The 12,566-nt window shown below is 49.6% G+C and overlaps 5 protein-coding genes; 3 read left to right on the top strand and 2 right to left on the bottom strand.

The window, feature by feature from the left end:
* Nucleotides 1–1,553: 1,553 nt before the first annotated feature.
* Nucleotides 1,554–3,794, top strand: GSTUM_00002237001 (uncharacterized protein). XM_002836008.2 has 8 exons: nt 1,554–1,791; nt 1,857–1,921; nt 1,978–2,062; nt 2,130–2,177; nt 2,238–2,298; nt 2,354–2,796; nt 2,855–3,268; nt 3,323–3,794. The coding sequence occupies exons 1-8, from the start codon at nt 1,678–1,680 to the stop codon at nt 3,509–3,511; spliced, it is 1,419 nt and encodes a 472-aa protein (XP_002836054.1). The 5' UTR covers nt 1,554–1,677; the 3' UTR covers nt 3,512–3,794.
* A 269-nt stretch (nt 3,795–4,063) lies between these two features.
* Nucleotides 4,064–5,410, top strand: GSTUM_00002236001 (uncharacterized protein; the record flags this gene model as incomplete). XM_002836007.2 has 4 exons in its annotated part: nt 4,064–4,147; nt 4,223–4,891; nt 4,968–5,084; nt 5,194–5,410. The coding sequence occupies 2 exons, from the start codon at nt 4,064–4,066 to the stop codon at nt 4,535–4,537; spliced, it is 399 nt and encodes a 132-aa protein (XP_002836053.1). The 3' UTR covers nt 4,538–4,891; nt 4,968–5,084; nt 5,194–5,410.
* A 34-nt stretch (nt 5,411–5,444) lies between these two features.
* GSTUM_00002235001 (uncharacterized protein) lies at nt 5,445–5,792 on the bottom strand (the record flags this gene model as incomplete). XM_002836006.2 has 1 exon in its annotated part: nt 5,445–5,792. One exon carries the CDS (start codon nt 5,790–5,792, stop codon nt 5,580–5,582), a length of 213 nt encoding a protein of 70 aa, XP_002836052.1. The 3' UTR covers nt 5,445–5,579.
* Nucleotides 5,792–7,450, bottom strand: GSTUM_00002234001 (uncharacterized protein; the record flags this gene model as incomplete). XM_002836005.2 has 9 exons in its annotated part: nt 5,792–5,998; nt 6,070–6,302; nt 6,384–6,465; nt 6,531–6,538; nt 6,568–6,589; nt 6,837–6,846; nt 6,895–6,928; nt 7,301–7,383; nt 7,444–7,450. 9 exons carry the CDS (start codon nt 7,448–7,450, stop codon nt 5,956–5,958), a joined length of 522 nt encoding a protein of 173 aa, XP_002836051.1. The 3' UTR covers nt 5,792–5,955.
* Nucleotides 7,451–7,645: 195 nt separating this feature from the next.
* GSTUM_00002233001 (uncharacterized protein) lies at nt 7,646–9,218 on the top strand (the record flags this gene model as incomplete). XM_002836004.2 has 4 exons in its annotated part: nt 7,646–7,993; nt 8,097–8,879; nt 8,928–9,055; nt 9,104–9,218. Exons 2-4 carry the CDS (start codon nt 8,199–8,201, stop codon nt 9,216–9,218), a joined length of 924 nt encoding a protein of 307 aa, XP_002836050.1. The 5' UTR covers nt 7,646–7,993; nt 8,097–8,198.
* Between the last annotated feature and the right edge of the window lie 3,348 nt (nt 9,219–12,566).

The following is a 12,566-nucleotide window of genomic DNA, read 5'->3' as shown; positions in this document are numbered from 1 at the left end:
GGCCCTAAACCACCTATGTTACATCTTTCAGAACAACATAAGGGGGGGCTCTCAAAATCCCCCAGAACATAGGAAAATGACTGCAATATTCCTACGCAGGACCTCCTTCACTGGAGAACCCAATCCACTAACGGGAACAAAACCAGCCAAAATATCTATCAATTTCACCCCTTCTTCAGTAATTTTGAAGATTTCAGCCCGGGGGCCGAACCCGTGTATCTTCGGGTCGACTCCTCCCCCTACACCTAGTCAAGGGTCTAGGGCCTGCGGGGCGCGTGTTCAATCATCTCCTCCAGTTCAAAGCGAGGGCACATTCGTGCCTTGCTCTTGTTTTTCCCCCAATTTTGCTCGTCCGGTGAGGTACAGTAGCTCTCATCCGTACACATCGGAAATACGTTGAATGGTAGCCTTTATGTAAAAGGGAATATAGTCTGCGCGATCACAGACCCACTCAGCGCTTTCCGAGACTCGGAGTGTTTCCAGAGTCAGAGCCACCGATAACCTTTGCTCGCTCAAATATTGCTCTCCCAGCCTGATATTGCTCCGATTCACTTGATAATATTATATACTTGTTTGACTGCCACAAAGTCTATCCTATATGGGAGGTGATGTGGTGTCCGGGCAGATGCAGGAGGAGGGGTCAACTCCCAATGAAAACTTGGGAGGACTGGCCGAGGAAGGCATCGTGAAGTTTGGCATGTTCACACGATACTAGGGTACTGGCACTGTTCGATTTTGCACTCTGGTAGTCTATCCTAGGAGGTGTGGGATGGAAACTTGGTAGTAATACTTGTACTGTACGAGTAGTGTTGTTATGATACCGGTGGTAGGAGATCTGCAGCTGGTGGGCCTTTTTTTTTTCCTTTTTACTACAGATCGCAGACTGGCATAGTCAAGCCCATAAAAACATACAGCAACACACTCACCTTAGAGGAAAGACGTTACACCGCGTAACTAATGCGGGTTTCGGTCGCGCACATACGAGTATCTCCTGCTGCGGCCAACAACCGAATCCGTGGCACTGGCTGCAGCTTTCCAACCGGAAGAGAATCTCGAGTGACCAAATATGAACTTTGGCTTAGATTTTCGCACGAAAACCTGCTCACCTCTTCTGCTGTCCCATAAATTCAATTGGGTTAACTCAAGCAAAGTTCAGGGAATGTGGAGACACGACTCGGCCCCGATCGCAACTTCAAGCCACCGAAAATTTGCTGACAGGTTTGGCGTTTGGCTGGCGGGTTGCTGGTGGCAAATTATTTCCATTCCCCTTCTAGGAGAAAGCCCTAAGCCCTAAGCCACAGATCTTGAATTTCAAAGGTTTACTCGTGCGCATCGAGCCTTAAAGAACCAGAGTAAATAGAATCAATAAAATTGAAATAAAATTACAGGTCTTCCGGTCAAAGTGTTCTTCTGTACAATTGAAGGCTGTTGGGGGCTTCGCATTTATAGTTAGGAGTTCTTGTGGCTTTTGTAACGAGGATTTTTGTCGGCTCAGACGTCTTAGCTCGTCCGCACGAGGCTCTTTCGGAAGGACAGCGGTTTAGGAAAAACCTCAACAACTTTTTTTTCTTCCCTCCCTTGATCTCCCCTACTTCTCTCCCAGACCACGTTCGTCTTACGTCTTCGCTCTCTCTCTCCCATCCTCTCCAACCCACTACTTTTCTAATTCGCATCACAATGGCTGCTCCTATGAGAATTGGCGCCCTCGCCCTGCGGAATTCTCTGTCCGCTTCGGCTTCCTTCAGCATTAAAAGAGCTGGCTTTCGCTATTACTCAACCGTTAAACCCAAGGTTTGTTGTTGACGTTATTATGTTCCGCTCGGTAGGACTTGCACTAACCTGAGAGCCTTATTTAGACTCTCAAAGAGACCTTCGCTGCGAAAATCCCTGACGAGATTGAGAAAATCAAGAAACTGAAAAAGTATGTCGAGGCTGTGCATTTTTCCAAGGGTTATTGGCTTCTAACAGAAGTTGCAGGGAGCACGGTTCCAAGGTCCTTGGTGAGGTTACTCTTGACCAGGTCTATGGTGGTGCTCGAGGTATCAAGGCCCTTGTATGGGAGGTATGTGCTATTTCTAGCTTGCCTCCAAAGATATTGTTAGAGCGATCAACATCTAATGTATTCCTAGGGATCCGTCCTTGACGCCGAGGAGGGTATTAGGTTTAGAGGGAAGACCGTCGGTTTCCCTTTACGAGAGCTTCCGGGCCGTTTAATGTAATCTAACTTTCCCTGGCAGATCCCCGAATGCCAGGCTATCCTCCCTAAGGCGCCTGGTGGAGAGGAGCCACTCCCCGAGAGTTTGTTTCCCCTCTATACCCCCGATATTGTGCTCAATTGTTGACCTTCCATCAGGTATCTTCTGGCTACTTTTAACTGGAGAGGTTCCCACTGAGCAGCAAGTTCGTGAACTCTCTGCCGAGTGGGCTGCCCGTTCTTCTATCCCCAAGTTTGTCGAGGAGCTTATCGACCGATGTCCCAACACTCTCCACCCAATGGCACAATTCTCTCTTGCTGTGACTGCTCTTGAACACGAGTCCCAGTTCGCAAAGGCATATGCCAAGGGTCTTAACAAGAAGGAATACTGGAATTACACCTTTGAGGACTCCATGGACTTGATTGCCAAGCTTCCTACTATCGCTGCTAAGATCTACCGCAACATCTTCAAAGACGGAAAGGTCGTTCCTATCCAGATGGACAAGGATTACGGTTTTAACTTGGCCAACCAACTTGGCTTTGGAGACAACAAAGACTTTGTTGATCTCATGAGGCTGTACCTTGTTATCCACTCCGATCACGTACGTGGTTACAAACCATCTGCGGAATACCTAAGCACTTACTAACTTGTCCCTATAGGAAGGCGGTAACGTCTCTGCCCATACTACCCACTTAGTTGGGTCAGCTCTTAGCTCTCCGTACCTGTCACTCGCAGCTGGTTTGAACGGTCTTGCCGGTCCTCTTCACGGATTGGCAAACCAAGAAGTTCTTAACTGGCTCACCGAGATGAAGAAGAAAGTTGGTGACGACCTTAGCGATGAGTCCATCAAGAACTACTTGTGGGACACCTTGAATGCCGGTCGTGTCGTTCCCGGCTATGGTCATGCTGTCTTGAGGAAGACCGATCCCCGCTACATGTCACAGCGCGAGTTTGCTCTCAAGAAACTTCCCGAAGACCCCATGTTCAAGTTGGTCAGCCAGGTCTACAACATTGCTCCTGGTGTCCTCACTGAGCATGGAAAGACCAAGAACCCATACCCTAACGTTGACGCTGTAAGTTTTTGAGTCGTCCTATTGCTTCATTTTGATATTGACAAATTTCTCCAGCATTCTGGCGTCTTGCTTCAATACTACGGTCTTACTGAGGCCAGCTACTACACTGTTCTATTTGGCGTTTCCCGTGCACTGGGTGTCCTTCCTCAACTCATCATTGACCGCGCTGTGGGAGCTCCTATTGAGAGGCCCAAGTCCTTCAGCACCGAGAAGTACGCTCAGTTGGTCGGTGCCAAGATTTAATTGGCTCGATTTAGAATAGCTATACAGGAGCAGAAAAACTAGTATGATTTGTTTCTTGTATCGCATTTAGAAAAAACTTTCTTCAAAGGACGTAATCGTAGGTTTTATATTATGATGACTCACCTGTTTTTTATGGGTTTGAAGAGGGTTTTCTTTTTTATATCTTTTTCTTTTCTTTTTCGGAAAAATAGAAGTGTGGGCTTTTTTTTTTGTTTATATATCGGTGGGCTGTTTGAAACAGGTGTAATGATCTCCTCTCAAATTAAAATAGTTACGAACTAAACCCTAACATTATGACACCAGTAATTTTTACAATTGTGTTTTCAGATGAAAGGGCTGTTGAGAAGGATAGAAGTTGCTTCCAATCTGCTGGGTTAATACGCGGGAGGGTTGGATGGTCTAGCGACACCAGGACTTGCCCTTACCAGCCAAGTGCAACCTCACGGAAACTTTCCCGTGCACGGGCCAACCTAATATTCCGTCCATCATGCAAACACATGAGCAACATCCCCCCACCATCCACCCCACCAAGAAACTGCAAGGTCCGCAATCATGGCAACCACAATACCAACGATCGTCAAACTCCTCCCGACAAAAGCCCTCCCACCACGAGAACGTCTCCAAGAACTAGCTAAAGTACTCCACCCCACTCTCCTCCCCCCCTCCCCCAACCACCACCATCGCAATCAATCCGTGCTAACCCACCACTAGACATCAGCCCGCATATTCTCCACCACCTACAACCCGCACAACCTACGCACGGGCAACCGCGTACTGCGTGAGCGCCTGAAGGGCCCGACGCTGCTGGACTACTACTTCCCTGGCCGACGCGTCGGCGTAGTCGACCTACGACGGTACTTCCCCATGATGAGCTTTGCGGACGAGGACGAGCGGCAGCGACTGCTGGACGTGCAGAGCAAGAAGTTGCGCGGCAAGGGCGCGCCGAAGAAGAAGAAGGAGGCCAACAAGAAGAAGGCCAAGATTGTGAGGGGCAGTGTGGAGGAATATGTGCTTGCTAGGCTTTAGATTATGGGTAACCTAGACTATGGGAGTTTGTGCGTGTGTGCGTGATTATGTACTGTGTGGGAGGAGGAGGATAGGTTGTGGATTTTATATATAGAGAGAATTAACTCGTATAGTATTTTTTTTTTTTTTATCTGTCTATTTGTCTCTCTATCCACTTGAATTTAGTGAATTGATGTTGGTGATATCAACGACGGTATCGTGAACCGCCAAGACCCCCAAACCATCCCAAACTACCAATCCATCATACAATACACCACCAATCCGATCAAATCAAACCAAACCCCCCACTCCCACCACATACCGAAACTGTACCTAAGCCTCAAAGATGCCACAACCGGTCCATCTAATCTCAAAGTCCCCCCCCTCCCCTTCTACCACCCGCCGAATAAACAAACAAAAACCAACTAACAACTTCAACTCTCATTTACAGAACTCTTGACCCACTCTTCGCCCTCCTGATCGGCACCACCGCCGCTGCCATCCGTATCCGCCGGGAAGAAGCCGAAGCCGGGAGGTCCGGGGGTGAAGCTTGGGGGCTGTTTACTCGGTTGGTCTTCCCCCCTCATTCCCCCCCCTTCCACAACTCCTCACTGCGTGTGATGGGCATACATCAGGCTGATCAGTCGGTATATGATATGGTACGATACGACATGTAGGCGGGTTGGAAAGTACTTTAGCGCGTGATGGGGCGACGATGGTACTGATGATGATGAGTGTGGTCAATGGGCGGGTTGGCTGGTGAGTGAGGCTCAGCTGTTGTACCGTATGGTACCGGTACTTGCACCTGCACCTTGCATTGGGGTGGGATGAGTCAAGGTTGGGTTGATGTCACGGGGGATAGTATAATATAATCACAAGTCAAGTCAATGTGGATTACAAATGGCGAATTCAGATTCAGCCGTGATGGTTTTGAAAAACTAGGCCCATTATATTCCCCAGAGAACCTTCGTCGGGAGGAGAGCTCAGTTAAGAAACAGTTGTTGGAAAAGAGATATGGAAGATGGAAAGAACAAATAATGAAAGGGGACACAGCTACTTGTCTCTAGTCCCTTCTACTGGTTATCATGGCCCATGTATGACTTTGTGAAAACTTCCCATGATAACAAGTACGGTAGCTCGGGAAAAAAAAAACAAGAGAGTAACTGTGTGGATCAAAAGGAAACCGAATAAAAAGCAATAAGTACCAAATGAATTCCAAGCCATTTAAAGCACTCGACAAGAGGAAATAAGAAAACAGGGCCCTTCTGGGGGTCATTGGGTGAGGTGATTTTTTATGGGAAAGAGCTTATCGACTCGGGCCGACGCCAGAAAACCTCCTCCCAAAAAAGAAAACCTTCACCAACCAATCTCCCCACCCAACAGGCCTTTCCCAAATGAAAGCAAAAACCATCCCCCACACCTGAACTCCCTCCGACGGTTTACAACAGCTCCTCAAAGCCAAAGGTGTTTTCACCGGAGTAGCTGTGCGTCGAAAAATAATTAGCCTCATAACAAACCAAGGGACGCAGGAAGTGCTTCTAGTGGTGACATACGTTATGTAAAGAAATCCGTCCTCGTCCTTGTGCTCCTCGTAAATAGAGCTCATTAGGGCAGCCGTCGGAGGAAGCACCTCATCAACAAAGATAAAGATAGCCTTCTCCGGGGACAGCTTGATGCGTTTGCGGATAACATAGACGAACTGACCGACAGTCAAGTCCGCAGGAACCAGGTACTTCTTCTTATCGATTGTTGCAATATCCGACTTCTCGACCTTCTCGCAAATAACCTGGTGATAAAAACATAAAGCATCAGTAAAGAGAACATGTTGAGTAGTTTTACTTTTAATAAGAAAGGGAAAGGAACATACTGGAATACGGTCTGCATATTTCTGGCGAATGCGTTCGGCTTCCGCCTTGCGCTTCTCAAAGGTGTGTTCGTCCTTAAACTTGCTGTGAAAGAGCGGGGTTAGCTTAGCTACAAGGCTGAGAACAAAGGCTCCAAAGAATGAGCATACCTGCGCATCTTGAAAGACTTGCTGAACTACGAACTACGAAAACTCTGTTGAAAGGAGATCTGAAGATTTAAAAGGGCGGTTAGAGAGGGTGGTTGGGAGGAGAGAGTCGACGAATGTCTATTTATGATGTGGGGCAGAGGTGAACGAAGAGTGAGTGTGTGGCTGCGATAAGACAAACAGGCCGCGGTGACGAGTGAGCGGTTGACGGTTACGAGGCGAGGTAGTGACGATGAAGGAGAGAGTTGGGGGTGAAAGAGAAGAGGGGCAGAAGCGGGGAGGAGAGAAAGAGAGAGGAAGGTTACTTACTTGTACTTGACTTAACAGTCAGAGGTCGAGCAGCGATCGGACCAGATCAGATAGACACACACAGGATAAGGGTAGATGAAGCTAGCTAGCAGCTATTTATTGGCTGGGTCAGCTGAGGCGTTTCTTGGAGAATCCAGAAACGTGCTATGAGTCTCTCGTAGAAGGGCAGAGGCAGAGTAGAAAAAACCTCGGTATGTACCCCAAAGTACAGCCACAGAGGAATAGAAAGGCGGAAAGAAAGGGTGGGGATGGATGAGATGGAGGGGAAGGAAGCAGGGAGGAGCGAAGGAAGGGGATGAGGGGGGAAGGGTGACAGGAGTGAGTCGATAGGATAGGAATGGTACTGTGACTGGTTTACGAGGAAGGGATGAGTGATGACAAGGGGGTGGAAAGTGTCACACAGCGTGAGTACCGCGATGGTAGATCTTGGGGATGAGAGAAGGCGAAGGAGAGAGCGTGATTACCTTTGGGAGTTGGTAGAGTTTGTCTTGTACGATGGGGGAGGAGGGAGGAGAGTACGGGTACGACGAGTAAAGGGTGGGATGTCCTTTCCGTCAAGGCTGAGCGAGACAACCGGCCAACTGCTGGTGACGACGAAGAAATCAACCCACCATAGTTCCTATCCGCCAAGCCTAATGTTATGAGTGGAAAAGCCTGGTGAAAGAGGGGCTAAGTTGAACTCGGTATCGCTGACCTAATGGCTGACCTAATCCTTTTTCGGATAAAAGAGCCTCTGGATTAACCTGTGCGGTGAACGGTATCATATTTCTAATAACCTGAGTTTTTACTTTGGGTCACTGGAGGTGGGACCTTCAGGGTGACATCTCGTGTCCCGCCATATGCTAGTACCGGTACATTGTTATGATACCGGTACTCTACTGAGGACAGATGGGTCTTTTACCTACCAGAATACAAAGCAGAGTATACCATCACCATCCACCACCTTCTCTAATACTCGCGACCTCAAAATGTCCCGCTGTCTAGTTTCACGCAGGGGTCTCACTTCGCCCCTCCTTCGCTGGGCCGCCCGAGATTCCCCAAAACTCTTCTGCAGCTTCGCATCATCAACAAAATCCCCAGTATGGCTCAATGGTAGGCAAACTACAGCCGTGGGAATTGCGGGGGCAGTTGCTCTCGGGGCATTGGCTGCAGCATACGTACAATTCCCTCCGCTCTTTCTCCCTCGCCAGCTGCCTTGTCTATCAACAACCCGACCACAACCCCATTCCATTTCATCCAGAGCTAACTGTTCTCCCCTAGAGCCCATCCAGCCAAACTCACTGCGACACTCCCTCTAACCTCCCAATTGACAAACGCGATGCCATTCACAAGCACGAATCCGGGATCACCCCTTCCTCACCTATGCGTCTAAAAATGGAGTCCTATATCAAAGAAAAACAAAAGGAAATAGTGGCAGCCCTAGAGAAGGTCGACGGAAAACCCTTCATCATAGACACCTGGGAGCGGATGTCTTCCGGTGGCGGTGGAATCTCCTGTGTCCTGCAGGAAGGCAATGTATTTGAAAAAGCCGGGGTCAACATATCCGTGGTCTACGGTAAGCTCCCGCGTGCGGCGATATTGAAGATGAGAGCCGACCACAAGAAACTTGATCCCACCGTCGAGAGCCTAGACTTCTTTGCTGCAGGACTCAGTATGGTTCTCCATCCGAAGAATCCGATGGCGCCGACAGTACATTTGAATTATAGGTACTTTGAGACAATGGCTGAGGATGGAAGCACCCAAGCATGGTGGTTTGGCGGGGGCACGGATTTGACACCGAGTTATCTATTCGATGAGGACGCTATTCACTTTCACAAAACTATAAAGGAGGCGTGCGAGAAGCATGACAAGCGTTATTATCCTACCTTTAAGAAGTGGTGTGACGAGTACTTTTGCGTTAAACATCGGGGGGAGAGTCGGGGTATTGGGGGAATCTTTTTTGATGACCTGGATGATAAGGACCCTGAACAGTTGTTCAGCTTTGTGCAGGATTGCCTGAACTCGTTCTTGCCGAGTTATATTCCCATTATCGAGAAGCGGAAAGTATGCTGCCTGGATTGGGAATTTGAAGTTTTTGCTGAACTGTAGTAGAATATGCCATACACTCCTGAAGAAAAGGCCTGGCAGCAGTTACGCCGTGGGAGGTATGTCGAGTTCAACCTCGTCCATGATAGAGGTACCGCTTTCGGACTTAACACTCCTGGAGCTCGTGTGGAGTCGTGAGTCCCCACACTCCCACATAGAGAGAGATACACTAAATTTTATAGGATCTTGATGTCACTACCCCTAACGGCCGGCTGGAAGTATATGCACTCTCCAGCCCCCGGCTCGAGGGAAGAGAGACTTCTAGGGGTGCTGAGGAAACCAGTTGACTGGGTATAGCCTTCTCTTCGTTCTTCCTACCCTTCCTCCTCAGAAGAAGAAAAGTACCTGCATAGTAGATACGCATGGATACCCCAAATAGTGTTGGTTTGGATGGCTTGTATCGTATATATCATTAATTGGCAGAATGGGGATTTTGGTTCCAGGTTTGTGCTATGTGTGATTTTAGACAAGATTGGGCACCTACTAGATAGCTCGAGTTAGAGCCTATAGAGCGAAAATGAGAGAGCCCGCTATTAATCTTGAACGGGGCATCTCGTTTTATTGGCATTTATGGAGAGTCTATGCATCGGACGTGGTAGTAACGATTTGTCAAGTATTCAATGCCTTGCTTAGGTGCTGCAGTATACCCAATAGATTTCATCAGTTTATTGGTGTATTTCTGGAGGCTAGATGCTACTAGAGCAGGATATCCCTCCGCTCATGAGTGTATTGTGCATCAAAACCTTTCCAAGGAAAGTCCTCCCGACTGAGCTCTCCCTATACGCCCATATCGTCTCCAAGCAGGAAAATCTACCCCACCGCCCCATCAAGTTCCTCCTCGACCTCCTCCCCACCTCCCTCCCCATCTTCCCTCCCCTCTTCGTCACCGTCCGCCCCCCTACCAAGATATTTCCTCAAAACCTGCTTCACCGTAATATCGCTCTCCTCTGCCTCCGCAACCTCCAACAAATCCCTCCCTTCCAAATCCTTAACCCCAACGTCGACTGCCTCATGTTGGAGTAGCATCTCAAGTACCTTCACACCCCCGCCCCTCGTTACTCCAAAATATAGCGGCCCTCTCCCCTGGTTATCTAGCAAATTGGCATCCACCCTGCTACACTTTAAAAAGGTATCCACAAGCCTCTCTAAGTCCGCCGGCTCACGGTAGGTGACAAGCGGTTCCAGAGCAGCGGACAGCGGTGTCATCCCGTTTTGATCGCGGGGGTTGACGTCCGTGTCTGGACGCGCGACCAACATCTCGACGACATGGTCCTGGTATGGGCTCGTGACAGTCGCGGCTGTGTGCAGGGGTGTCTGGAGGGTGAGGTTTCTGGAGTTTACATCGACACGTGGGTCCGAGAGAAAGCGGTAGACGACGGCGATGTTTGCATACTCGACGGCTAGGTGGAAGGGGGTTAATTCGTCTTCGTTTTTTAGGTTTACAAGGACGCGGAGGTCTGAGAGGAGGAGATCCACAGTTGGTTCTGTGCCAACCACGTTGCCGCCCGCGTGGGCGGCGAGGGATAATGGGGTCGAGCGGGTCGAGTCTTGAGGGTTGGGGTCTACGGATGGGTGGGCTAGGAGGCGCTTAACGGTTCCGAGCTGCGAGTTTTTGCATGCGTGGTGAAGGGGGGTTTTGAACGATGTGTCTGGGAGGTTGGCGTTCGTTCGCCCGTCCTCGAGCAACAGACGGACGACTTCTCCGTAGTTCACCACATTGCTATGCTCGTGTGTCATAGGAGCTGCTGCGAAACTTAAGGGTGTTCGCCCCGAATGATCTTGAGAATTGACCTGGATATCCGGGTGTCCCAATAGCAACTTGACGATCTTATGGTATCCTCTTGACGCTGCCATAGCCAACGGTGTTTCGTTGTGCTTATTGCCAAGGTTAACCTGTACCCTTTCATCTCCAAGTAGAATCTGCGCAGCCCCTTCCTTACCCAGCATGGCAGCATGGCACAACGGCGTCCAGCCGCTGGAATCCCGGAGGTTAACCTCGATGTCCGCGGCACTCAGCAACATCCGAACAAACTCATCGACCCCCAAGTCAGCGGCGTAGTGCAACGGCGCCTGACCGCAATTATCAAAAAGGTTCACGTCGACTCTGGGATCGCGCAGGAGTGTACGCACGGCGACCCCTTTCTCGCCACGGATGGCGGAGGACAGCGGAGTGTATCCGAGATCGGTGCGAGGGTTAACCTCGATATCACCGTGCCCCAGCAGCAGCCCTATCACCTCCTCGTTCTCCACCCCCGCCGCGTGCTGCAGCGCTGTCCACCCGTCCGGACACGTGAGGTTGACGTCCACGCGCTTATCAGCCAGCAACGCCCCAACGGCGGACATGTCCCCCTCGCGAACCGCGTGCATCAGCGGTGTGCGGTAGGTCAAGTCAGTGGCATTAACATCCACAGACTCCCTCTCCAGCAGCAACTTGAGCACCAGCAGAACCTGGCGCGCACACCCCCCTTCTCCCCCAGCTGCCAAAGATAGTAACGTCCTTCCACTGGAGTTTCGCATATTCGCATCGAATCCGCCGTTCAGTAGCGTTCGCAAGGCCAACTCGTTGAAGCTCCGCACAATCCTCTCCAGAAACTTGTCCTGATCGATACAACTTAGGATACCCCTCTCCAAAAGCCTCCCGATGGCCAATTCATCACCGCGGGTGGCGGCAGAGTGCATGGCGCTCTCGCCATACTTTACCATGAGCTCCTCGCTGCGGCAGATGCTATCGTATAATGGCAATTGTAGCAGCACCTTGAGTGCACGGTTCGCGCTTAGGAGGGACTTCAAGTCTGGTGTGGATAACTCCTGGGAGATTTGTAGGATTAGCTCATTCGGGAAGTGGGGCAGTGGCATGGTCGTGGTGGTTAAGATTGTTATGATGGCGGTGGAGTTGCAGGTGGTCGAGTGAATTCTTGTGAAGGGCTTTTGTTGGTCTGGCTGATAAGAGGATAGTGGGGTACCGGTAAGTTACGGTAGCCTAGGGGGTTTTGCCCGGTTTAGGCTTCCTTGGCTTGGTGTCACCTGTTTCATCAGGCTTGGCATGGCTGGGACTACTACTGGTATCGTAGTTTGCTAGTCTAAGCCAAGCCGGGCAAGGTGATACCAGTATGATATGTACCGGTACGGAAAAGTAGAATACTTGTATGATACTCGTACTAGGGAGGTTCGAAGTTCTCGGGACATGGAAGGTACAGGTGTTTCGATAGAGGCATATCTCTTGGAAAATACGGTATCATACATGGTAAACCTTTTGGCGAGTAGGTACACAGCATACTAGGTCTAGAGGTACAGTACAGTACTTTGTTCCTAATGCTAGGCAGAAGAGAGTAAAGAGGAAAATATTTTTCATAGCAGTGCCAACCGTCCTATTCCTTTCTGGCCAGATGATGGCACCCAGAATGCTTGGAAAGCTCAGCGGATACACCTGTCATAATGGCAGTTTGATGCTGGCGACATTCAAAATGGTACACCTGTATTTGTGCAGTATTGTGTACTCAGGTTGAGGTGTACTGAGAACTTCGAACCTCTCTACTATACTTTAACAGTCGATTTGCAAGCACTGTACTAGTGTCATAGGCCACCCCATCTTAGCACGACAACCTAACTAGTTGGCACTAGTCACAAGGATGATATCATATGATG

The sequence above is a fragment of the Tuber melanosporum genome (genome assembly GCF_000151645.1).
Source record: "Tuber melanosporum whole genome shotgun sequence assembly, scaffold_124, strain Mel28".
NCBI classification, from domain to species: Eukaryota; Fungi; Ascomycota; class Pezizomycetes; order Pezizales; family Tuberaceae; genus Tuber; species Tuber melanosporum.
Note: the sequence above shows the minus strand (reverse complement) of the source record. Positions and strands in the feature narration are given on the sequence as shown.